The sequence below is a fragment of the Carassius gibelio genome, chromosome B17 (assembly GCF_023724105.1).
Source record: "Carassius gibelio isolate Cgi1373 ecotype wild population from Czech Republic chromosome B17, carGib1.2-hapl.c, whole genome shotgun sequence".
Classification (NCBI taxonomy): domain Eukaryota; kingdom Metazoa; phylum Chordata; class Actinopteri; order Cypriniformes; family Cyprinidae; genus Carassius; species Carassius gibelio.
Window position 1 is genome coordinate 24,889,122 of NC_068412.1, and position 26,270 is coordinate 24,915,391.

The following is a 26,270-nucleotide window of genomic DNA, read 5'->3' on the forward strand; positions in this document are numbered from 1 at the left end:
CACAAAAATGCTTCTAATCATCTGAAAAACTAGGCTTTGTGGTTGGAAATTTGTTACAGTGATGGCGCTACAATTATCTGTCTTCTTTTCCAACCACAGAATAGCTGTCATCAAGTCGTATCAACGCCTATTCAAATACATATTAGCCTAAAATAATGTCACTGAAAATACATGAATCTTCTGTGGAAAAACTTCAACCCATTTCTAGTTTCGACTCCCACTATTGGCTACAGAGGCGTGATTGGCGTTCATACCGCCCAATGGAATGACAGAATTGTCGTGGAAGCTCCACCCCCAGCGCTACGCTGTGGGTAAAAGTGAACTAGAGCGGATCAAAAACTAGTCATCAACACGCTTATCCCCGCTCTGAGAAGTGGGACATACCCTAATACACTTGTGGTTTCTTTCTCTTCCGGAGCTGATTGTCTTTTTCACATCATATATTTGGTAAATATCATTATTCCTCTTCTATTTATCGGGATCATTTATTATATATGAGCCAAGCAAGTTTGAATAAAAAGCGAAATATGTGGGCTCGATTTTGAACGTCACCCGGGAAGCGCGTGTCATTAACAAAGACTGAAGAATATCGTTTTTTTTTTTTAAATCCTAACGGTTTTACTTCAGCCGGTTTCGACGAGTTTCACATTGAGTGGACCCGTATTAATTTGACATTTTCTCAATTGTCTTTTGTGTTTGTTTTTGAAAGTCTCCGAGAAAGATAAAGAGAAAGAAAAGATGCCGCTTCTCCACAAAAAGCCGTTCGTGAGGCAGAAACCGCCCGCTGATCTCAGACCCGACGAAGAAGTCTTCCTCTGTAAAATCACACATGAAATCTTCAGGACCTATGAGTAAGGGATTTTTATTTTATTTCTGTTTGTTTGTTCCAACTTCCCCTTTGATGCCAGTCAACAACAGAAGTACCAGAAACTAACAACAGAAGTGACAGTCCGTTTAAAAAAGTTAACATTTTCATACTTAAACATCTACCAACCTACATATATCTTGGTTTGATCTCTTAAACGAGCTTTACTTATAATCCAACACCATTAGTCTGAAATAACCTTGTATTTATGAAGACTTAAGGTTTCCCCTTCATACACCCGGCAGGTGTCAGTTGGAGGCCTTTGCTAACAGAGTTGGCTGCTAGTTAGTTAGCTCAGTTTAGCCAACTAAACCACGACACAGAGAGCAGACTGAGTGAAATAAATCATAAAACTGTCTGTCGGTGTGTTCTAAGAGCTTATTTAGTGTCATATCGCTGGTGGGATGTCCCCGGGAAGCCCCTGTACGGGTGTTTTGGGGTGGGGGGTGTTAGCGGAGATGGGACAGATCACACAGGATATTGTAACGTAGCTTAAAACGTGGTCGCTGCTATTGTTGGTGTGTTTGCCCGTTAGAGGCATTATGTTGATGTCACTTCTCATTAGGCCTTGGCACACTGACTTACTGGTTTTGTGGGGCTGGAATGGGAAAGATTATGATGCCCATGTAGTACTTGGTTGAACTGTTCTAGGTGCTCATCTGTCATCCGGACATTAGGAGTTGTCATTTGTTTTTGTAAGTGGTCATGTTGGGCTGATGTATGAAGTAGAATGCAGATTATCGTTTGTGTATGAACTATCATTAGGTCTGTTTACTGAGTTACAACTACTAATTACTTAGACATCACCCTAAGGCAAAAAAAGGACAGATACTGCATTAAGACCAGATGATATACATAAGCCTATTTTAATAGTTTTATTTCAAAAAATTTTAACACTGTAACTAAATGACAACCGTGAAAGCTTAATGTGCTTCGCCATTCTTATTTTGATTAATTAGGATGATATTAAATTTAAAATTTAAATGAATGCATTTAGCAGATACTTTTATCCAAAGCGACTTAGTTCATTCAGGCTATAATCTTTTACCTAAAATGTGTTCCCTGGGAATCGAACCAACCCACAACCTTTTGTGCTACTAACGCAATGCTCTGCCACTGAGTCACAGGAATATTAATGACATTGTATTTATTTTAGAATCTAAACGGTCATAAATGTATATATTTACTGTTATTTTGGGGCGTCTGCCTATTTGTTAAACTTTCAATATGAAAGGCATACCAATTGTAAAAGCTTTCATTAGTAACTGTCAGTAAGTTATGAATTCTAATGATTTAGAAATAAAAGCCAAGAGTTCAGATGTGCACACATCGTGAATAAAATCATAATAAATTCATGCATATTGTAGGAGAAATTTAATTATTTTGACCCTTTATATATGGTGGTGGGTTAGTGTTATCAGGTCATAAGACTGATAGGGAAGTCATTTTTAGTTATAAATACTAAATACTTGGACATAAAAACTAAAACTAGTTTAACTGGTATTAAGTGTGTGTGTGTGTGTGTGTGTGTGTGTAATTGTGTTAATCGAGCTTCAAATATTGTCTTTTTTGGATAAAGATTCTATTTAAGTTATTACTAATAGTAAGTTTGATAATGAATAACTTGGAGTTCTTAAAATTTAGGGGGAAAAAAAAGATGTGACCGTAAAACAAATGGATGTATTTTGGGTAAAATCTCCACTCTGTTTTTAGTTTTCCCCAAAACATGAGCTTTTTGACAAGGTTCATTAGTCAGTTGTGAGTAGTATGTTCATATCTGTGTAAACCGTAAAGGTGTCCGTATAGTAAATAACATGACACACTTTTTTTTTCAGTGAATTCTTTGAGAGGACCATTCTGTGTAACAGTCTTGTATGGAGCTGTGCTGTGACGGGGAAGCCTGGTCTGACCTACCAGGAGGCCCTGGAGAGCGAGAGGAAAGCCAGATTTAATCTTCAGAACTTTCCCAATGCGCTGCTCGTCCCCCTTCTGCACCTGACAGCACTTACACACCGCTCACGTCTGCATGAGATATGTGATGATGTGTACGCTTATGTCAAAGAGCGCTTCTTTCCTGGAGAAATTGTGGATGTTGTCAGTCGCTCTGGTGCCAGGTGAGCTAATTTCGTAACTCCTAACTCATCAACATGATTCACAGTATTCAGTGTAGTGTTTGTCTTACAGGGCAATTCTCCTGAGATCTGACATTTTGTTGAAGTTCATGAAATCGGCCATGAGACTTTTTATAAATAAAGCAGTAAGCTGTTTTTACATTAAAACAATAGGAATTTATTGAAAAAAAAACTCTGTGGCAAATGTATATCTGTAATGTTGTTATTTAAATAGCCAGTCAGTATCGAAACTGACTCCGGTTTTGTGAACCAAGTACAAAACCTGCTTAACTTTGAGAAATGTGTCACTGGAAGTAAAGCTAACTTGCTGTTCGGTGTGTGAGATGTTGATTGATGAGTTTACACATCATTCAGACTGATTCAAATCGGTTACATTTTACAAAAACAAACCTGTTGAACATTAAATTAAATAATGCATAATAGCAAATAGGGGCCCTTTTGCAGTGTATGTGAACATAAACATAACATTAGGTCATTAAACACTGCATGAAACTAAAAAATCTTAATCACTCCTTATAGTCTCCTGGTCCACTTTGTTCCAATACATTTATTCTCTTATGACGTGACTTTCTAGAAAACAAAGAATTTTATTAAATCCTTATGTACATTTTTTTTTTTTTTTTTTTGATAGTATGCATCATGAAATGTATTAACATTAGAATCAAGTTTAATTGTAAACTTTACTCAAATCTCACTTTAAAACACCATAGAGTGTTTGTAATTAACACTCACAATGCGATACTTTTTATTTGTTTTTTTTTATATAAATAAAAAGGTGTCCTTTTTTATTGCTTGGACAAAATACTGCGTATTTCTTTTGCGAATTTGAAATATGTCAAATGACAACTAAATTAACACATTATTACACAAATTAAACATGTTTATTTAAGCTTTGCCTGTTCTCTCTGTATGTTTCAAAGCCCTTCAGTAGACCTTTAAAGTTAGAGGCAACCGCTGCATTTTAATAAGTATCCTAACGAAGTATAAATAGTTTTTAAGCTAAATTAGATTGTATAAATTTGAAGCAAAAATAGGATGATGTGACCTTAGTGTTGTGAAACTATACTATATAAAACATCTGAACAAATCAAAAATAGCAGATTGGCAGAATAAAAATGAAAATTCACCATGCAATATGTGATATGTTCCATTTTATTCTGTCGTATTTTCTCCTCATCTTTCCAAACCATGACAACCGGCAGTCTCTCTTCTTTGCAGAATGCAGTTAATCCTCTCAACCAATCACAGCACACCATTCCACGCATTGTAAACCGTAACTGACAAGCTATGCAATATCATGTTCATAATTGCAGATGAATCGCCTTCAATTACGAATGCGATTATGTAGCTTGTCAGTGATCTATGGCTTTGTGTAATAAATGCCACTCCATCTGAGCGCATTTGATGGGGATTTACTACTAATCACAAAACTGGCTTTACTCATGAGATGCGAATGGCAGTCACATGGAATTTATTGTGGAGCCCTAAAAAATGTATAAGATTAGTATTGACAAGGTTCAGAGGCTGTCATCTGGATCAACTTACTTTGTGTATTTTCAACAGTTTCAATACGAAAAATTTTCTATTGATTCAATGGATTTATTGCATTTTGGGAGAAATACAAATCAGTTTTTAATAATCAAATCTGGATTTGAATTTTTAATGTTATTATAACCCAAAGATGCTGTGTGTAAGTTTGAAACAGAAAATAGTGGTTTTCATCTTGCCACTTTCTTGGTAAAGAAAACACTTTTTACTCAAATTAATCAAAATCGATTTATAGCGTTTTGGAACGTTTGGTTTTATTTTTGTGTGGTGCAGATTCAGAAAACTGTTAATTTTTTTTTTTTTAAGTTAAATCTTTGAAGATCTGTCTTTTGGAAGTAAAAATTATTGCTATATAATTTTAGGACAGCAGTTTACATTTATTTATTTACTTTACTAGATAAAAAACAACCATTATATTGATGATCCACAGCTGTGCAAAAGAGAAAGTATGTGAATAGTGATGAACAATAGCCCTGTATAAAGCACTGTTTTGAAAAGAGCATGGCTTAACAGAAGAGAAACACCCAGATGTGTCTCCACCCTTGTCTGCCTCCTCTAGACAAAGCTCTTTTGGAGCTCTGAAAGTCCTTGGCAGCTCTGTATGCACTGCAGTACATTATCAAGTCTCAGAAAAGAAGTATGCCACCCCAGCACAATTCCAGAGAAATAATCTAGCCTGATCTTGACCAGAAACTTGCCTGTTGAAGGAAACTGTATCAGAGCTCTGTCCTGTAGGAGAGGATCAGAGTCGGCCATAACAAGCTGACCTTGCTATTTTGAGATAACATAATGTGATAGGGTGGAGCTTAGAGAATCCCCCTGATTGGCTGCACCGGTGCAAGGAGTTGCCCTAGACACCATCAGAGCTCGCAGAGACAACAAGATGTGAGGAAGCATGGAGCCGTACTGGTAGACAGGGGGTGGAGGGGGATTTTTTTTCTGTTTTGGAAGACAAGTAGGAAGACGCTGTCTGTCTGGCCAAGTCTTGCTGTCTTATCCAGTCAGTCAGATAGATCACACCCAAAACTGCCTTCTTGATTCTTGAAGTTTTTTTTTTTTTTTTTTTTTTTTTTTTTTTTTTTTGTGTGATGAGATTTTGTTGTTGTGTTTTCTACATTGTGGATAAATAAAATATTTACAGAAATAAGATAATATAAATGGCTGTTCTGGGAGACATGGAGAAAGAATAAATTTTTTCACAATTTCTTATGAACCGCTCTTTTAAGCGGATTTAAAAACATTTTATCTTTACATACTGTTTGTAGTAGAATGAATAACATGAAGGTCTGCCTTCTGAAATACGAAATGTGTTGTGATTTGTTAGCTGAGCCAGTGTGTGTGTTGTGATTGGCTCCACTCGGTGCATGGTTGGGAAATGTCATGCTCCTTACCATAACAGCCTTGAGCTTTAGTGTAAATATTGCAACAAATTCAAATCAGTTTGAGCGCAGAAATAAACACGGATGATTGTATCCACTTTTGTCTGCCTTTGGAAAGCTTACATGTCTATAACATAGTGATAACACTCGTTGAATTGTCTAGTGCAGCTTAGTCAGGTCTTGTCCCATTCGTCAATTTTGTGATATCACAAACCCTGGAAAATATGCGTTGTAGTCCAAATGAGTCGTTTGTTGTAGTTTTTGAAAAGTGATTTCTGTTAAAATATCACTTTTTGAAGTGGACTTTGAGCTTTGAAACTTTGCAGATCTTTTTTTTTATGCTCAAACCGCAATGTTACAGACTAACTAAAGTAAAAAAAGTGAAAAATCATAATAAGAACCCTTTTCATGTTCAACAGGCAACCCTGCAAAATATTGGATGTTACACCTCCCCATTCCAATGGCACAGCCAATGGCCATGTCAGACATCACATAGAGGGCGATTCAATTGTTATCAGTGACAGTGATGAGGAGCCGACAGTCACTTCTCCCAAAACACCAACTAATGGGTCCGTGCTCAGAACTTTTTCTATGAAATGCATCATTTGTCTGCTTGTACTTGTTTTCATCTAAATTGTGTTTAATGCTTTGTTGTCTAAAGCAAGAAGAGGAAATCCATCAGTCCATCTTCGTTTAAATACAGAGTTCAGCCTGTCACCCCAGAGGGCTGTGAACCTTTAGTAGTAAAAGCTGCTCAGATTTGGTGAGTTCTTTATACTAGAGATAAATTCATGAATAAATGTCACGGTTGTCTTTTGTTACTCATTGTAAAGTATCTCTGATTTTTTAATTTTTTTTCTCCTTTTGCTTTTCCATCATACAGTCGTAAAAAGAACGTTTTTAGTCGAGACCGATTGAAGCTGCTTCTTAAACAGCACTGTGAACCAATAAATGGAACCATCAGACTCAAGGTAAATGCAACAATGAAAAAAAAAAATTCATAGATTTTTAGTTAGTTATCAAAGTTGCCCAATTTAATAATTTGCCTTTAAATTATTTTTTCCCCTTTCTGGTTACTGTTATTTCCAGCCATCAACAGTTCTAAAATATAAGTTAGCCGAACACAATTTCTCCTACTTCTTCCCGGATGAGCCCCCAGTGTTTGCCTTCAGTCCACCAGGGAAGGGCAGAGGTCGCCGTCCTAATGATGCCTCTCCAACTGAGGTCTGTGTTATTGTGTGCTTGCGTGTGTTTAAATGTAATGTTTGCAACTTGGAGCATGGCATATCATTTGTTAGAGAGAATTTCAGTCTGATGTAGAATTCTTTAAATTCTGTTTCTCTGATGAGAATTTGTTTCCCAATTTTAGATGAATTATGTGGAGGAGAAATTAAAATTGATGCAGCAGAAAGAACAGATGATGGCCATGGGTAGGTTTCAAATGCAAATTAAGTTATACTCCGATTAGACTTGTCATGGGGTCAGTTATGCAATGCATTTGATTTTGCATACATTTGCTGTTTCTTTGCATGGCTTGCATTATGAAGAAAAATTCAAGAAAGAAAGAGAGGATCTAATAGAGGCCAAAAGGAAAGAAAAAGAGGACAAAGAGAAAAAGAGAGAGGAGATGAAGAGGATAGTAGAAGAGGAGAAACAGAGGCGGAAAGAGGAGAAGGAACGAATGAAGGTTGAGAAAGAGAGGGTGAGTTGAAAATTTTTTTCTTTTTAAGTTTATATCTAGTCTTTCACTCATACCTGGTCATACATATAGTATTTTTTAAGTGTTTAAATTTTGTTTTTACACCTGTTATACTTTTGTTTGTGATGTGCTTCAGGAACGAGAGAAGCTAAAGGAGGAAAAGAAAAAATATGCAGAACGACTGAAGTTATGGAACAGACCTCGAGAAGACATGGAGTGTGATGACCTTAAGGTAAACATGCACCCTTAGAAAACACATTTTTGTTTGGATGCAAAGATAAGCAGCAAACTAAACATTGTTTTGAAATTTGCCTCTGTTCAGGAGCTGCCGAAGTCACTTCCAGTGAAAACCCGTCTTCCTCCAGAGCTGTTTGGAGATGCTCTGATGGTGCTTGAGTTCCTGAATGCATTTGGAGAGCTGTTTGATCTAAAGGATGAGTTCCCTGATGGCGTAACACTGGGTAAGATGCACATTACACAATGGGATATTATGTCATATATCCTACTCAGTAAATCTAGAATGAGTTGGCTTACAAATTTAATTTTCAGAGTCAGAGGCAGAATTATTTTTTATTTATTTATTTTAAAAGTTCCTAATGAGGATTGTTGCTTTTTGCAGAGGTTCTGGAGGAGGCCTTGGTGGGCTCTGATCCTGAGGGACCACTCTGTGAACTGCTATTCTTCTTCCTTTCGGCCATATTCCAGGCTCTGGCAGAGGAACAGGAGGAAGTGGCCAAAGACCAGTTGGCAGAAGCGGATGTCAAAGGTCAGAAGTGTAAAGGTTATAAAAAAAGAAAAAGAAGTGAAATTGATGGAAAAGTTCATTTTTTTTTATATGAAATCAAACAGACAATTTATCCCATTAAAGTTATTATTTTAAAGTCACTTAGTTTTTTATTTTTTTTATTTTTGCATATTTATATACCTGTATAATTTTCATAACTACTTCATAGTTTTAGTCATTTTAGTACTTCAACTTAAACTAAGACTATAGTCAACTGAAAGCAAAAAAAAACCACTAGAAAGTCGAGGTGTTATGTTATTTACCTTCAGTATCCTGGTGATTCAGGTGTGTTTGACTGGTTTTTATTCTTAGATCTTAGTGAAGCTCTGGAGGATGATGCTGACCCCACACAGTCTGCCATCAGCGCTGTGGCATCTCTTGCTGCTGCCTGGCCACAACTGCACCAAGGTCAGATAATGTGCCCTGAAATATGTCTGTACTGTCTTTATGACCACTGTGGAAATTATGATTTTAGCTTTGTGCCTTTATAAATAATATATACAGTTATATTATATACTTTCGGTAAATTCAAACACCCAGTGAAAAACCATGTTTCTTTTCTCTGCACAGGCTGTAGTTTGAAGCAGTTGGATCTGGACAGCTGTACTCTCACTGAGATTCTGAGGCTGCACATCCTGGCCTCGGGGGCAGATTGCATGTCCACCAATGCAAAGTTTCGCTACCAGAAACAGGGTGGGTTTGGCTCCACAGATGACCCCTGTGTGGAGCTGCGTCTGTCAAACCAGTGCCTGCTCAAAAAGCTCTCCTGCACTACTGTCTATGACCTGCTGCCTGGTTAGGTTTTTTTTTAATTATTATTCAATTATAATTAAATAAACAGAATGATATAAAATGAATTAAAAAGAAAATCAACATTTTGTTGACAAAGTTTTCAGTATGTCTAATATTGTTACACGTTTTCAGGAGAGAAGCTTAAGATCCTCCATTCTCTGTGTGGAAAGCTGCTGACTTTGGTTTCTACAAGAGACTTTATAGAAGACAATGCAGACGAGCAGAGGTCTGCCAAGCAGGAACTGCGAGAGCTTAAAGCTGAACAGCATCGCAGAGAGCGAGAGGAAGCCGCAGAGAGGTATGGAACAGAATATAGAGTTAGGGTAGTGTCATATTTTTGCTAGAAATTAAAACTGCTATACTGTTGTTCAACAACATACTGATTGTTCAGCAGACAAAACAAAAACTTCATAAAACAGTTTTGAAAGTTAAGTTGTGAAAACGACATGATTTAAAGGTGCTGTAGGGAACTTTTGTTTAAAAAAAAATATTTTTTACATATTTATTAAACCTTTCATTATGTCCCGACAGTAGAATATGAGACAGATAACCTGTGAAAAAAATCAGGCTCCTCTGGCTCCTCCCAGTGGTCCTATTGCCATTTGCAGAAAGTAATGCGCTCCCGGTAAAAAACAACCAATCAGAGCTGAGGTCCGTAACTTTGTGTTCAAAATGTAGAAATATGAACATAATAAGCGAGTACACCATGAATCCATTTTATAAACCGTGTTTTTGGCTTGTCCTGAATCAGTAGGGTGCACCTATGATAAGTGTTTATATTCGGGCTATTTTAGATTGCTTCGGGGGTACCGCGGCGGAGTAACCCAGTACCTTTGTGATTTTTCATAGACATAAACAGAGAGAAGTAGTTCCGGCTACGATGTTCTTCCGCAAGACGCAAGCAGTTCTGTTTATTAACCGCTAGAGCGTCAAAAGTTAAAAGGTCATTGCACAGAGAGTACAACATTTTTGTATGCTTTTTTTTTTTTCATCATTCTTTCCTATTAAAAAAAAAAATGCTTTCAACTGATGCGAAACGTGATTGACACAACATGAGGTTGTATTTATTTTTTAACATGCAACAATTTCAGACGAGAATTGCGGACTCTATGTGCATTCTGTGCAAAGACATTTATGGCCTTCATATGGTGTGTGACATTTGTAAAGACCAAGTCTTAACCCTCACAGCCTTGTTTTCATTTGTGTAAAATTCAATATGGCATCTAACCTGACTACCGTTTATTACATAGACCTATACCTTTCTGTCAACAGCTTAGTAACTATTAATTGCATCTCCATATTCCAGGGTTCGAAAAAGAAAGGAGGAAAAGCTGAGGGAACAGGAACAGAAATTAAAAGAAAAACATGAAAAACTCAAAGAGGAGGCAAGAAATGGAGAACATTTGGCAGGGTAAACTGAACCAATAATCCTTTCTCAATATTCAATCCCTGGGTTTTGGGAAACTGCTTACATTCCAGTCCACATATTTGATTAAAATGGTTTCTGTCTGTTGGTTGTAGAGAGGAGATGGACACCAGCACAGAGAGTCAGGAAGGTCATGCTGAGCAAAACACTGAAGATGAGGAGGAGCAACCAGCTAATTCTAAAAAAGGTATCGCATCAGCATACTTTGATACATTCTTGGTCTTATTATGATCGGCTATCAATGCATGCTGTTTGAAAAAAAAAAAAAAAAAAAAAAACTTAAATAGTTAATAAACATGCAAGGGGTATGAAAGAAGTTGAACTTGATTAATCACTTTTATTCAAAGTGAATTATTGTATTTAAAGGGATAGTTCACCCCAAAATTAAATTCATTAAATTCTGTCATTAATCACCCTTATGTTATTTCAAACCTGTAAGACTTTTGTTCATCTTCGGAACACAAATTAAGATTTTTGATTGTTTCTGAGAGCTCTCTGACCCTCCGTAGACAGCGATGCAACTGCAATGTTCCAAAGTCCACAAACGTAACAAAGACATTGGTAAAATAATCCGTGTGACGTCAGTGGTTCAGTGATTTTGCGACGCTACGAGATAGGGATGTCAAATTTCGATTATTTCCATGATCGATCGTCGTTTAAATTAACGATCAATTAATCGATTAATCGTTAACCATAATACTGCAAAATGCGTCTATTGCAGGCACGCAGTCAGCGGTATGACAGGATGTGCAAAAGCCACACACACACACAAAACGCTTTCTCACTTGAATTAAAGAGGTTTTAGTCTGAATAAAATGCTAGTAGCAGGATTATAAAATGAATAGATGCGATTATGATCATTTGATAAAATTAAGAGAGCGCGCCATACTTTTGAGGTCATTTTACTTTGTTGACAGTTTCCAATCCCGCACGGAGAACGCTGAATGCGCCTCTTTAAATGGTTTTGTGGTGCTCGTTGTTGTATTTTAAAGCACAATTGCAATGTTTTCAACTGACATTATTGTATAAAATTATCCGAAATGTGGAGCGCGTGTGACTGCGCTGCACATTAAGTGAACTACATCGGCGCTGCTGCACCAAAACACAGTTGCTCACATTAATTAATTCTGTCCTAGAAAATGTCAGATTTTTAAAAATCCGGCATACAGCGCATTAGATCGTGACAGTGCATGCGTGCAGACGAGGATGAGCGAGCGCGGCTTTGGCTAGATTTATTTGGAGGTTATTGCTCATGTCTCATTCGGCACAAATCGAAATGTTTTCATATTCGCAATGTATTTGAATGTTAAACTATTATTTATAATGTAAACTAGGCTTGTACTTAACACGCATTCGCATATAGACGGAAAAGATGATCCTCTTCATATGAGCAAAAACGTCCTTGGCATAACAGCAGAGTGGACCGGTATACTACGGTCTATTTAAACTGACCAGTGTAACCTTTTAATGTTTAGTTGACATTTTATTTTGATAATGAACAGACTGCGATGTAAGTTTGAATCGCTAGAATATACGTGTGCAGCAGGCTCCGGTGCGATCGAAACAGCTGAGACATTAAAAAAATATATATATTTTCCGCAAAAGTGTTTACTTTCATTTGTGCACACTCACAATAAAAACAGAAGATTTGTGCTCTTGTAAAATAAAGCAAACAAACAGAATGCGTTGTCATCCTTTTTTTTTTTTTTTTTGTGAACTTATGGAGCGCCCACACTTCTGTTTTAAATCCGTTAATCTTAATTAGCCTATTTAAGTCGGATATATTTCGCATAGCCTATTTAAAAAAAAAAAAAAACATGAAAACAAATTGTTATTTTTATGTTGGGCCTATTACTTAGTAGGCTATAAATTTTCCTTAAAGCATCCCATTTTGTCCCAGGGCTTAGAACCTGTGCCCTAGTCAGGTCCATGTTTAGTGACAGCAGTGAATGCTCCAGGAATGTGTCGGTCACAGCGCCTATTAATCGCTGTTTTGAATCCAGCAATTATTTATTTAGAAATGATAAGATCTGATTATGACAAGTGTGGTATAACAGCTTTGTTTATTAGAGGAATAATAGGTTAACTGGAAAATGTTAGATCGCGACCATGCTTTTGGACCCCATAGTCTTCATTTACGCGGCTTTGTTCTGGTTTGCCGGTTGGTCACGAATTTCCACAAATTCAGTATATTTAAGCATTGTTTCTTTTCCTAAATCTTCATAGTCTAACCCTCTAATTTCCCAGGTTTATTTTATTATCTTTCGCTTTTAATAACTGTTTTCGCATCTCTTACTGTGGTAAACATGGGAAGGGAAATTAAAGATTTCATGAATTAAGAATTCGTTCGATTTATTAATTTGTTCCCTTATTTCACTTAAATCATGGGTTATTTAGGGAACAAAATTAATGAAACATGGACAATTGCCACATTAATAATTCGTAGGAATGAATTAACAAGTTGTAGGAATGAATAGACTACCTGTCCTGTCACTGTGTCCCGCAGCCCTGCAAAGCGCACGATATAAAACAGTTATCTGATGAAATGATTAGTAACTACATTTCTATTGCATTTAATGTTGAAGAACTTTTATGTTGTTTCTATTTTAGTGTACTTTAAAGTTTAAATCACATTAAAAGCTTAATTTGTACATTGTGAATGAATGATGATGCTTTTATATATCGTCACCGTCACTCACAGCCACTCGCACGTGTTGAGTGCGCATGAGCCACACGCAGCCCAACACTGAATCGGTTAACCGACCATCGATAGCCTTAATCGATTGCATCGATTAATTAATCGATCATCGATTAATCGTTGACATCCCTACTACGAGAATACTTTTTGTGTGCAAAAACGTCACACGTGGTGGTACTGCAAGATGGTGGCAACCTTGCTCTAAAAACAAAAACAAAACATCCTTTTTTTTTTTTTTTGTTAAAATGGTTAAATAATATTTGTTATAGATTTTTTAATTAAAGTGGAAATCTTGACTGATCTATAGAATTCCTTTTATTTTTGTTTTCCAGTAAAGAAAACAAATGACACCCCAAAAGAGAAGCAGGATGGTGAGGTTGAAACGAAAGACAGTCTGAGCCCAGAGGAGTTACATCAACAGCAGCTCAAAGAGAAGGAACTTCTGGAGCGCATTCAGAAAGCTATGGCCTGCACCTACATCCTGCCTCTCGGCCGAGACCGCCTTTATCGCCGCTACTGGATTTTCCCTTCTGCTGGGGCACTGTTTGTTGAGGAGGACTTCTTTGGCCTGACAGAAGACATGCTAGAGCCCCGTCCTACTCCCGAACCCAAAATAGAAGAGCTTTTCTCAGCCCAGAGCCCAGTTAAGACGGATGCCACCACTGAGGAGCCGGTGCTGGTCCAGAACACCTCGCCGCCAGTCAACCGGCCCAATCAGTGGTTCTTCTACAGCACACCTGAGGAGGTGGAGCAGCTCATAGAGGCTCTGAACCCTCGTGGACGCAGAGAGAGCAGCCTTAAAGAGACTTTGCTGCAGGAGAAGGAGCGCATTGTTCAACTGATGGATAGTAAAGCTGCTCAGCTATACCATCACTCAGGTACTGTTTCAGCCAGGTTCCTAAGTAATGTTACCTCCTGTTTTCTTTTTTTAAATATGGTTTTGTGCCCGTTACATTTTTTGATACTGATGTCTGTTGCAGATGAGTATGGTCATTTAATGATACCATCAATAATAAACCATTAAAAATAAATGATAATCAGTAATTCTTGATGATACCTGAGCACCAAATTAGCATCTTAGAATGATTTCTGAAGGATCACTTAAGACTGAAGTAATGGCTGCTGAAATTTCAGCTGTCATCACAAGAATAAATGGCATTTAGTTTTTTTTAAATGTATTTAAAAAAGAAAATGGCTATTTTAAATTTTAATAATTATTTAACTATTTGTGTTGCTATATTTTTTTTTATCAAAAATGCAGCCTTGATGAGCATAATAAAAAAAAATGAATTAATTTGTTATTGTATAAACTGTATTGTTTCATTTATCATGCAGATGAGTCACTGCCAGAAACCAAAGGCAGTACTTTAAAACCAAAATCTGGCCCACAAAGCACTGTACCTGCTGAGCGTTTCATGGAGAATCGTCTCAGAGATCTGCTACTGGATATTGAGGACCGCATCTATCAGGGAACTCTGGGGGCAATTAAAGTATGTTGATTGTTTCAACCACATTCCATAGCTGTCGATATTGCATGTCTTATAGTGTGGTGTGGCTTGATCTGGATCTTTGTTAATGGTAACCTGACTTTTTTTCCCTCTTAACCCTGAAAAGGTGATGGACAGAAACTCATGGAGAGCCGCTCTGGAAAACGGGAACTATGAACTGCTGAATCCTGAGGCTAAAGAGAACGGGCTGACCAACGAAGAAGAGGAGCCGATGGAAATTGATGAGAATCACGTCAGAGTCAAAGACAGGTTATTTCACTTTAATATCTGTTACCTGTGTATTTTTATTTGTGTGTGTTCAAACAAAGTCTGATGCTCCTACAAGCTAACAGAATAAGCAGTAGTGTCTGCGATTTGTGTGAATTAAAGTATTTTTTTTTTTCTTATTTTTAGGCTGCAAGAATTGAAGTCGGAGGGTCAGAGTGCCACATCCACTGCTGCGAGCACACCACAGCCTGTCAGTAACATTGTGCACTTTTTGGCACAGGCTCTTGCACAGATTGAGCAGGGCATAGAGCGCAAGTTCCTGAAAGCTCCGCTAGGTAAGATCTGTTACTTTTATGGTTCTTTTGAAACTTTGTATGTGGTATAAATCCACCAATCTTTCCACTACCTCCAAAAAATGACAAGTGATAGACAGCAAGTTGTGCGGGAGCTGCGTGGAGCTCAAGACATATACATATGCAGAAACTTAAGATTTGATTTGAGCTTTCGATGCTTTAAAATATTTTGACTTTTGCAGCTAGACCATATGCGGCTGACCAACCGGATGTGATGTTTTCTAATCAAACCTGAGTGTGAGGTTAGAATTATAAATTTAAATACCGGTAATTATTTTAGCATTATTAAATCATTATGAGTGAGGGAGTGAAGTGATGTGACATTCAGCCAAGTATGGTGACCCATACTCAGAATTTGTGCTCTGCATGTAACCCATCCGAAGTGCACACACACACACACACACACACACACAGTGAACACACACCCGGAGCAGTAGGCAGTCATTTATGCTGCGGCGCCCGGGGAGCAGTTGGGGGTTCGATGCCTTGCTCAAGGGCACCTAAGTCGTGGTATTGAAGGTGGAGAGAGAACTGTAAATGCACTCCCCCCACCCACAATTGCTGCCGGCCAGGGGCTGAAACTCACAACCTTTCGATTGGGAGTCCGACTCTCTAACCATCAGGCCACAACTCCGCAACATTGATTAGCCCCATAAGAACTACTATGTCTTTATTTGGTGGTAGTTTTGTATTGATATGTTATATTATATACAATAAAATCGTTCATTTTACCATGGTGATTCAGCTGAGGTAAGTTGAAAGTTCTGTGCGACAGCCACTAGGGGGAGGAATGTGACAATCGTGTTCAAATGTTGGAGACCGTGGAAAGGCGGCTTAGGTGTGTGTTCCTGAAAACTGTATGGATAATATTCTTTTTGTAGGAACATGTTTTTGTTTCATTTTTGAATTCATTCATCCACAGGCTTTTATTTCTGAATGTTTTTAATCAGGTGATGATGATGCCAAGAAAGACCAGAAGTTGAAGAAAAAGGATAAAAAGAAAGATGACGATCAGTCCAGTGAGAAAGATGGTAAGATTTGTTTACCAAAAAACTGAAAGCATTTTCTCTTTAAGCACGTGTTGGTTTAAATTATCGTTACTAAACCTGTTTTCTTCGACAGATGGCAGTGAAAGTGGGCGGCAGGTGAAGACGGTGCAAGAACGCTGGCGTGAGTCTTTGTTGGCCTGCTCCAGCTTGTCGCAGGTCTTCCTGCATCTCTCCACACTTGAGCGCAGCGTAGTCTGGGCCAAATCCATCCTCAATGCCCGTTGTAAGGTGTGCCGTAGGAAAGGAGATGCTGAGAACATGCTTCTATGTGACGCCTGTGACAGAGGCTATCATATCTTCTGTGTTCGCCCAAAACTGAAGGTGAGAACCATAGTGTTTGGAAGGTTTTAGTTAGTGGACACCTTATTAACTGTTCTTTTTCATAAACCCTGACTTGCCATGCAGATGTAAAGTGTGTGTATATATAAACTAACACGTGTAGCCAAGGACAAAAAAAAGGAAAGGAAAATATACATATCAGTAGTCTGTTAATAAATCATTCTATATTTATTTGTAAGTATGAAATCTCTTAAACTTCTACATTTAAGACGAAAGTTTTGATCTTCCTTAATTTTTTACAGGCTGTTCCTTCTGAAGACTGGTTCTGCCCTGAGTGCCGCCCAAAACAGCGCTCCCACAGAATCAACTCACGACAGCGCTCCTCTATCGACTCTGAAGAAGAAATGGAGGACGAGGAGGAGTCTGAACAAGAGGAAGAAGAATCAGAAGAGGAAGAAGTTGAGTCGGAAGAAGAACAGTCAGAGGAGGAAGAGTTAGTGGATTTTTCTTGCCGGTTTACTCATTTCATACATTTCATACAGAAGATTGTGACAGTTGTTTTTTTTTTTCCATTTATTTAACAGTGTGCCCAAGAAGGCTCCCGTCAAACTTCCTCTTCAGAGCAATAAAGGAAGTCGTTTGAACACCAGATCAAAACAGGCCGAATCAAGTCATTCCACACCTCGCTCGCAGCAGAGCACCCCCAAACAGAGCCAGCCTGCTAATAAAGGAGGCTCCAAAAACTCAGGGAAGAAGTCTACCCCGGTGTCTAATGGCAAGCCCCCTCCCCGGGCTGGAAGCCGCTCCAGTGCCCGTCTTAGTCTAGAGGTGCCCTCCGATGGCACAAATGCCAAATCCAACCAGTCCAGTCCTGCAGCAGAAAATACAGACTCTAGGAAGAGACCTATTAAGGGTAAGGAGTCTCCGTGAATTCACTCAAATAAATAAAACAGATTAACATAAAGGAAATGTAATTTACTGCATCACGTCAAAGTAGGATACTCTGAAAGCTTGCTTCCGCCACAGAATGCAAAATCAAAAATAATTATGACTCCTATATCTCATAATTAAGATTATTACTCCCAATTGTATCTATACATCTCACAATTTGGACCACTTATCGTGAAATTGCAAGTTTATATGTTACAATTCTGACTTTTTCTTAGAATTGAGAGCTTGTGTCTCACAATCACAAGTTATAAACTGTTTACATCTTGCAATTGACTTTCTCAGAGTTCTGACATTGTAATAAAATAAATTCTTGTTTGGGAACATAATGAAAAATCTAATTGAGACTTGTCTCACAATACTTACTTGTTCTCAGATTTGCAGAAAAAAAGAGATAACATTTAATAACTCAGGTTTGAGTAAAAGTCACAATTGATTGGTGTTTTTATCTTGTGACAGAAATGTTTTATAGGATACATTATGAAAAAAGGGAAGATTCCATGTAAATGCCAATGTTTTCCCCAAATGTTATATTAGACTTAGATTGAAGTTAATGATACTGGACAAAATGGTATACTTGATATTTAACTGAATGCAGACAACTATTGTTTTTCCTGTTTGATTTTCTCCAAGACTTTTTGTTCACATGTATTTTGGTCACTGTTTCTCCAGCAGAGGTCTCCCCAAAAGCCAAAATCGTCTTGGCTCCAACCACCACTTCCTCCAACCGTCGAAGCTCAGTGAGAAACTTGGGTGTGCACGAGCTGTCAGCCTGTGAGCTGCTCTCTGTGGACCTGGTCAGACACGAGGACAGCTGGCCCTTCAAGAAACTGGTGTCCAGAACTCAGGTAGTGCATTTAGTAGTTCACACTTATACCCCTCTGTAACAAAGCCATGGAGCTCCCATTCATTGTTGTTTTACAACCAGCTGTACTCTTAAATAATCTGTGCAGTTGTTCTGCGACATCTCACTATCCCAGTTTTAGGCTTTATTTCCATGGGTTTAATGACTACTTTTATTGCACATATTTTTCCAGGTGCCTGATTACTATGACATAATCAAAAAACCCATCGCCTTGAGCACAATCAGGGAAAAGGTCAACAACTGTGAATACCAAACTGCTGGTAAGAATTGAAGGTTGAAGTTTTTTTCTTTTTAAACAAGTTGAAATATCGTAATGTAGAATGAACCATATCTAAGCCACTTTAATAACTTGAAAGAGTCGCACAATATGAATTGCTAAATGTAGTTTCTTTTGTGTTTATTAATCTCTTAGCGGAGTATATTAAGGATGTGGAGCTCATGTTTTCCAACTGTCTGGAGTACAACCCAATTAACACCAACGAAGCAAAGGCCGGTCTACGGCTCCAGGCCTTCTTTCATTCTGAGCTTCAGAGACTCGGCCTGGCTGAACGCATGACCCCTCCACAGAAACGGCCACGGATGTAAACAAAAGCCCGTCTTCCACACTCATAATATATCAAATTGGCCCAGACTGAAGGCCAGTTCATAATCTGTGGTCTAATTATGTTTTCCGTGGCATTTGTGGAATGTTCATGGACATTCCAGTGTGGTGTGACCTCATTAAAAATTCTACCTAGCTCTTCCTCAGTTTTATTTGCAATGTGTAGTGTGCAAGCGAAACCGCACTCAAGCAGCGGATATCAAGTTGCATTTATCTTCACAGCCAGTGACAGGAGTATAAATCGGCCTTTAAAAGTACAGGTCCTCCACTAGCTGGAGAAAGGAGAAACATCTGTGCTGTGAAGAAAAAAATATTTGCACTGTTTTCTGAAAAGTTATTTTTGTGTTCACGTATTAACTCAGGACAAAAAGCATTGTGTTTTTGTCTGCAATTTAAAAATGGTGCATTTTTTTTTTTTTTTTTCTGCATTCCTAGACTACTATTTTGTATAGATTTTTACAGTCCAGAGTCTCCATTTTGATGATAAATTAAGTCTCACAGCTCAAAGGAACAAATAGAATTTCTGTTTTGTAGTTGTGAATAGTTGTAAAGGAAAAACTCAGTTCTTTTGTTCAGGTCCCTAGTATGCAGAAACACTACGTAGGAACCAAATCACCCCATTTTGTTGCTTCCATTTACAGTTTTTGGTATTTATTTAGATTTGGGTATAATTTGCTTGCTTTATTTATGAAAATTGTCTTTATAGGTTGTGTAGCCCCCCCAAACCCCCTTCAGAAAGCTGTTTGAATCAGTTTTCCTCTCATGGGTCTTAAGATTAATTTTACCTGCTGTGTAAATTTTTTTTTTTTTTTTTTTTTTCTGTATGTAAAATAAATTTTGTTAATATTTGGCTTGACCACTTGTTTTCATCACTGATTTTCAGGTGCACTTTAAGTGAAGAATAAAAATAAAAACCTGGCTTTTTTCATTTAAAATGTCTGCCCTGTATAACATGGCATAAGGGTATTTTAAAGTTTATAATAAATCATCAGCTCACGTGCTTTCAACTACTAATGAATAATGTAATTTAGTCATTAACATACCTGATAAATATAATCTGGTCTAAAATCTTAACATTTGCTAGATATTGCTCTTATATAAAGTAACATGTCTTGTGTACTGTTCATGACTTAAAAGTTTCGTCATATTTTCAGTACATTGAAGTTGTTGTTTTAAACAATATTATGCCAAGGTCCAATTCAAATGTGTGGCACATATTTGTCCATTTCATTGCCAAGTGTCCCAATGACAGTGCATTTGCTCGATCAGCCCTTCACTGCGGCTGTGCACTGATCTCTCTCTCTCTCTCTCTCTCTCTCTCTCTCTCTCTCTCTCTCTCACACACACACACACACACACACGCGCGCACTGTCTCTGCTGTTCACGTTCCCAGATAGAAGTACCAAGAAAATAATCTTTCATTGATTCATCTCGTCGGACAGCATGGTAAGCACATGTCTTCTCTCACACATCGTTCATTGTTAATTCATAAAAGATGTTCTAATGTTATTTTGAAACTCTTTCTGTCAAACTTTTGATCGGTAACGGTCACGTTTTCAGCTCCGTCCGGAATGACGTGCGTGATTGTATGCGCTCCGGTTAAATAATATAAAGCTCTGTCACGCTTTAAGTTGATTTTTTTTTTTTTTTTTTTTGGTTACCGAAATCGGTTTTAGTTTGATATGAATCTATATCTCAGGCCTGTATCCCGAGGCAGCCATTTTAAGCTAATTTTAGCCGGTGCTTTAATCACTCTGAGCGCGCGCCTCTCCAACTTTTCCTCACGGGCGCTCGAGAAAAAAATGATCGAGACTAAACTGATGGACTCGTATGAAAATAATCCGATCAGAACGAGCTCTTTATTGCCGTCAGATGACTAGTTTGGGTGCTGGGAAATTAATTCGTCTACTTGTTCATGATTCAGTCGGATTTAATGATCACACAATAATGAGTGAGAGAGTCTACTGTTAACTACTTCACGCTAACTAGTACTTTCAAAACTAGTAACTATTACAAGAGTTGACCCTACTTGTTTATTCAACACTGAATATATGAAAAATACACTAAATATTTAATTAAATAATATCATCTATTTAGTTCTTTTTCTAACTACTAACCTCATGTTTAGCAGTGACTTACTTTAATAGCCAGTAGTCATTATGTTCTTACTAGTATGTATAGTAATTGTAATTCATAGTAGTTGTTAGTATAAAAAAAAAGCTACCAAGTAGCCATTTCCTAGATATTATAAATAAGAACTAAAAACTAAAAAAAAAAAAATCAGATACTGCTTAAATCCAATGAATAGTTAATAGTAAAAGATACCAGAAGGAAACTAGGTTGATATTATTTTGTTTATTATTTATATGGTTTACATATTACTATCTAATCTTTTCTAAAAAAAACACAAACAAATACAAATTTCTTCTAATTTAAAATGGTTTAAATCTTTGTACTGGTAAACAAGACAAAAGCATTCAAGTAAGATGTATTTATTTATTTATTTAATGATTTAAGTGCAACTTGAGTAGTTAATGATATCCAAATAATAAGTAGTACTGATATCTAATTAAGTTCTTATGTGAATCTATAGAAATCACAGTTGGTTACTAATATCCAGTTTTATTCCTCTAATATTTAATTTTAATCCTCTAATAAGTGATATCATTAATAACTGCCAGAAAAAAGTAGATACTAGTTAGGAGAAAAATAAAAATGCATGGGATATGATAAGTTACAAGTGAGGTTTGAGTAATACATTTTAATATGGCATGAGAGTAGTAATGTTAATTTGACATTAAATCACTGTTTTGTTTTAATGGATTAATGCACTGTTCAAACTTTGAAGGGCTGAGGGTGAAGTGTCATTGACCATGAATCCAAATGTCTTTAAAAAGTCCCAGGAGGAGCTGTCATAGTTGTTTCGTGGCCCAGACACCCCACTATGACTTGATTTGAACTGTAGTGACAGAGCAGCTGGCTATCGTACGTGAGTCAGGGTTTGTGAACAGCGCTGAATCACTCAATGCCAGTGATGTGATCCAGATCTCACAGCTTGTTATCTCTAATATTGCCTGGTGGATTCATACAGTTGTTATTTTTTTACTATGGTTGATGCTGGTTAGAGTTTGGACATCCAAATAATATGCAGAAGTGCTGTTTTCGTATCATCTGCCTGTACTTATCTCAATCACATCCTCATCGCAGGCCTCTGGTGTCACAGTCAGTGATGAAGTCATCAGAGTCTTCAATGACATGAAAGTACGAAAGTCCTCGACCTCAGACGAGGTGAAAAAGCGCAAAAAGGGAGTGCTGTTCTGCCTCAGCGATGACAAGAAGAAGATCGTGGTAGAAGAAGGCAGGCAGATCTTAGTCGGAGACATTGGAGACAGTGTCGATGACCCATACGCCTGCTTCGTGAAGCTCCTTCCTCTCAACGACTGCAGATACGGCTTATACGATGCCACTTACGAAACTAAAGAGTCCAAGAAAGAAGACTTGGTATTTATATTTTGGTATGTAGTCTGACTGACAGGATAATTATCAGGATTGCAAAGGGGTGGAAAATTCTGATAAACTTCAGGAAACTTTCCAAGATGTTTTCACAGTTTTTTTTTTTATTTTCCCGCCCATTTGCAACCCTTTAATAACAGATCTTTTTTTTTTTTTTTTTTTTTTTACGTATTTTTATTATATGCATTTATTAATTAATTTATGCATTTTTAAATGCATTTTTTAAATGCATTTATTTATTAATTTTATTGGAATTTTGATTTTAGTTTAGGTAGTTTTAATTGTTCTTCAGTTGGTTTTATTAAATTTGTATCTTTGGAAAAGCACTTATAAATGTTTTTTTATTGTTTATTTTAAGTATTAATTAAAAAATTTTTGATTAAATTTTGTTTAGCAACACATACAACAAGTGAATTGTCTAACTGGTTGAATTTTTTTTTAATGCACTGATTACTGCAATATAATGATTTTAAAAAAAATTTTTTTATTTTTTTTCAATTAATGGAAATATTGTTTTCATTTTTATATTTTATATTTTATATTTATATTATATTATACATTTTTATTTCATTTTTAAGCCTCAGTTAATAATAATAATAACAACCTTGCTGTTTGTTGCTTTTCAGTGCTGCTATACACAAGTCAATTCATTTTTCTTTGTCTGCATGTGTACTCAGCATTGATGTTTTTGATTTCAGGGCCCCTGAAGGTGCGCCGTTAAAAAGCAAGATGATTTATGCTAGCTCAAAAGATGCCATTAAGAAGAAGTTTACAGGTGCTTACAGTCAAATTCACTAATAATACCCATAATGCATCTTTATAAAACAGATAGTATGTATCAGTATCATTACTCCAGCCTTCAGTGTCACATGTAACATCCAGTCTATCACATGATCATTTAGAAATCATTCTAATATTCTGATTTATTATGAGTGTTGGAAACAGTTCTGCTGTCTAATATATTTGATGAATAAAAGGTTAAAAAAAAATTCTAATAATATATATTCTAATAATATATTTTCTTAACTGTCACTTTTTATCAATTTAACACATCCTTGCTGAATAAAAATATAGATTTTATTAAAAAAAAAAAAAGAAAGAAAGAAAAAAAATTATTGACCCCAAATTACTGACCAGTAGTGTATATTGTTAATACAAAATATTTATATTTAAAAAAATGTTTTACTTTTTATTCATCAAAGTATCCTAAAAAAGTATCACATGTTCTGAAAAAAAAATATTATGCAGCAGAACTGTTTCCAACTTTGATAATGAATCATCATATTAGAATGATTTCTAAAGGATCATGTGATAATGATCCTAAAAATTCAGCTTTGCATCACAGAAATAAATTATAATTTAAAGTATGATAATTAAAGTTTAAAAACAATTATTTTAAATTGTAATAATATATCACAATATTAAAAATTTTTCTGTATTTTTGATCAAATAAATGCAGGCTTGATGAGCAGAAGAAACTTCTTTCAAAAACATTAAAAATAGTAATGTTTCCAAACTTTTGGTCTGTACTGTATATATATATATATATATATATAATGTATGCAAACATATGGAAATAGATAGATAAAATCTATCACAATAAGATTAGAAACAGAAAGCACACATAAGTTCATATTCAGATTGAAACAAACCACTCTGGTTTTTTTATATGCAATCTAATGAAATCATGTGTCCTTTTTCAGGAATCAAACACGAATGGCAGGTTAATGGTTTAGATGACATTCAGGACCGCTCAACCCTGGCAGAGAAGTTGGGTGGAAACGTGGTCGTATCGCTGGAGGGGAGACCATTGTAAACTCAACAGCCATGTGCCATCTGGAATCCACACGCTCTCATCTATCATATGATCATGAAGGAATAATCCTAGTTGTCTTTATTTCCTTTTTTTAGTTTGTTTTTTGCTGTTGTTTTTTTTTTCCACACTAAGGAGATCTCATTAACACATGTAAGAAAAAATCTACCAGCTGAATGCTAGCTTACTTTTGCAGTTAACTTTTATACGTCCCTAAAGAACTTTCTCTTTGTGTTTTGCCAAATGACAGAAGAAAGCTTGGATGATCAGATATTAAGAGTTGATTTTTTATTATGCTGTAAGAGAATGCTGTACGTTAATGCCTCACAGCAATGTGTTAACCGGTGACGAGCACTTTACACGTTTGAAACTATTTATTTGAACTCTTCTGACTAATCTGGCTCATTTGACATGGCGATTACATTTAGTCTATGCAGATAAACAAAGCACTTTTGGTTTTTACTCTCCCAGTTGAAGGAGGACTATGGGATTTCTGTCTGTGTCAGAACCGGGATAGAAGTTAGCACAGTTGTCATTGCTGTTACACATACGGACATAAACAGATGGGTTCTGAACTCTTCACTGCAGCCTTTGATTCAAACACACCTCTGAACGTGAAGCCCAGCTGCTTGGAATGATCTCTCTTCTATTAACACTACATGAAAACACAGCATTATCTGTAAAGTTGGCAATATTTGCGGCCTGAAGTGAAACATTGTTTCTGAGATCGAGGAAGGTGCCACTGTGAAATAAAATCTTGTGGCAGGATTCTTGGCTCAGTGAAATGATGGGTGATCTCAGCAGGGTGTGAGACCTGATGATGATGATGATCTGAGCTGGGTTTACTTCACTGAAGGAATTGTTGAATTTATTATAGTATATATAACATTTTTAATCTTCTGAGTCAAGGCTAACTTTTAAAGACTATATCTATTTGTGTCCATCCATCCATCTATCTATCTATCTATCTATCTATCTATCTATCTATCTATCTATCTATCTATCTATCAATCTTATTGTTCTGTCATTCCATCCATCTATCAATCTACCGATCTTTCTATCTATCTTATCATTCCATCCATCCATCCATCCATCTATTTTCTGGTTCTGTCATTCCATCCATCCATCTTATCTATCCATCCATCTATCTATCTATCGATCTCATTGTTCTGTCATTCCATCCATCTATCAATCTACCAATCTTTCTATCTATCTTATCATTCCATCCATCCATCCATCTATTTTCTGGTTCTGTCATTCCATCCATCCATCTATCTATCTATCTATCTATCTATCTATCTATCTATCTATCTATCTATCTATCTATCTATCTATCTATATATCTATATCGTTCTATCAGTCTATCTATCGTTCTATCTATCTATCTATCTATCTTATTGTTCTGTCATTCCATCCATCCATCTATCTATCTATCTATCTATCTATCTATCTATCTATCATCTATCTATCTATCTATCTTATCATTCCATCCATCCATCCATCTATTTTCTGGTTCTGTCATTCCATCCATCTATCCATCCATCCATCCATCCATCTATCTATCTATCGTTCTATCTGTCTATCGTTCTATCCGTCTATCTATCTGTCTGTCTATCTATCTATCTAATGCTCTATATATATAGATGTAAAGTCAATTCAAACTTAATTCTGCTTTAGGCAATATTGAACAAACTTAACTATACTAGACAAACTTTGATTTTCTAGTTATTGAATGGTTTGTTAGTGTTTGGTTAAAATTTTTAGGCATTCGGATTCTAGCATACCAATCAAGTAAAGTGCTGAAGTCATTA

General features: G+C 36.6%; 2 protein-coding genes across 3 annotated transcripts; both read left to right on the forward strand.

Annotated features, from left to right (window-relative positions):
- The first annotated feature begins 286 nt into the window (after nt 1–286).
- On the forward strand, nt 287–19,989 carry baz1a (bromodomain adjacent to zinc finger domain, 1A). Of its 2 annotated transcripts, none has more exons than XM_052580353.1 (28): nt 287–447; nt 710–851; nt 2,701–2,979; nt 6,344–6,493; nt 6,586–6,687; nt 6,808–6,895; nt 7,014–7,148; nt 7,294–7,354; nt 7,472–7,626; nt 7,760–7,855; nt 7,946–8,084; nt 8,243–8,389; nt 8,720–8,815; nt 8,978–9,202; nt 9,332–9,497; nt 10,506–10,610; nt 10,721–10,812; nt 13,656–14,201; nt 14,659–14,813; nt 14,938–15,080; nt 15,225–15,373; nt 16,342–16,422; nt 16,514–16,761; nt 17,022–17,212; nt 17,304–17,632; nt 18,340–18,515; nt 18,705–18,792; nt 18,945–19,989. In XM_052580353.1, exons 2-28 carry the CDS (start codon nt 739–741, stop codon nt 19,115–19,117), a joined length of 4,428 nt encoding a protein of 1,475 aa, XP_052436313.1. In that variant the 5' UTR covers nt 287–447; nt 710–738; the 3' UTR covers nt 19,118–19,989. The 2 variants fall into 2 exon arrangements, with proteins under 2 accessions (XP_052436313.1, XP_052436314.1); XM_052580354.1 differs by having other exon boundaries at nt 18,343–18,515.
- A 459-nt stretch (nt 19,990–20,448) lies between these two features.
- Nucleotides 20,449–25,227, forward strand: cfl2 (cofilin 2 (muscle)). Its single transcript, XM_052580355.1, has 4 exons — nt 20,449–20,579; nt 22,341–22,648; nt 23,345–23,421; nt 24,350–25,227. The coding sequence occupies exons 1-4, from the start codon at nt 20,577–20,579 to the stop codon at nt 24,460–24,462; spliced, it is 501 nt and encodes a 166-aa protein (XP_052436315.1). The 5' UTR covers nt 20,449–20,576; the 3' UTR covers nt 24,463–25,227.
- The last annotated feature ends 1,043 nt before the right edge of the window (nt 25,228–26,270 follow it).

What these genes read in the sequence shown, in the direction of transcription:
- baz1a (XM_052580353.1), top strand. Translation starts at nt 739, where the DNA reads ATGCCGCTTCTCCACAAAAAGCCGTTCGTGAGGCAGAAACCGCCCGCT. An exon ending in TGGAGTGTGATGACCTTAAG is followed by an intron (nt 7,856 to 7,945) that starts GTAAACATGCAC and finishes GCCTCTGTTCAG; the next exon opens with GAGCTGCCGAAGTCACTTCC. An exon ending in GAACAGTCAGAGGAGGAAGA is followed by an intron (nt 17,213 to 17,303) that starts GTTAGTGGATTT and finishes TTTATTTAACAG; the next exon opens with TGTGCCCAAGAAGGCTCCCG.
- cfl2 (XM_052580355.1), top strand. An exon ending in GACTTGGTATTTATATTTTG is followed by an intron (nt 22,649 to 23,344) that starts GTATGTAGTCTG and finishes TTTTGATTTCAG; the next exon opens with GGCCCCTGAAGGTGCGCCGT. An exon ending in CATTAAGAAGAAGTTTACAG is followed by an intron (nt 23,422 to 24,349) that starts GTGCTTACAGTC and finishes GTCCTTTTTCAG; the next exon opens with GAATCAAACACGAATGGCAG.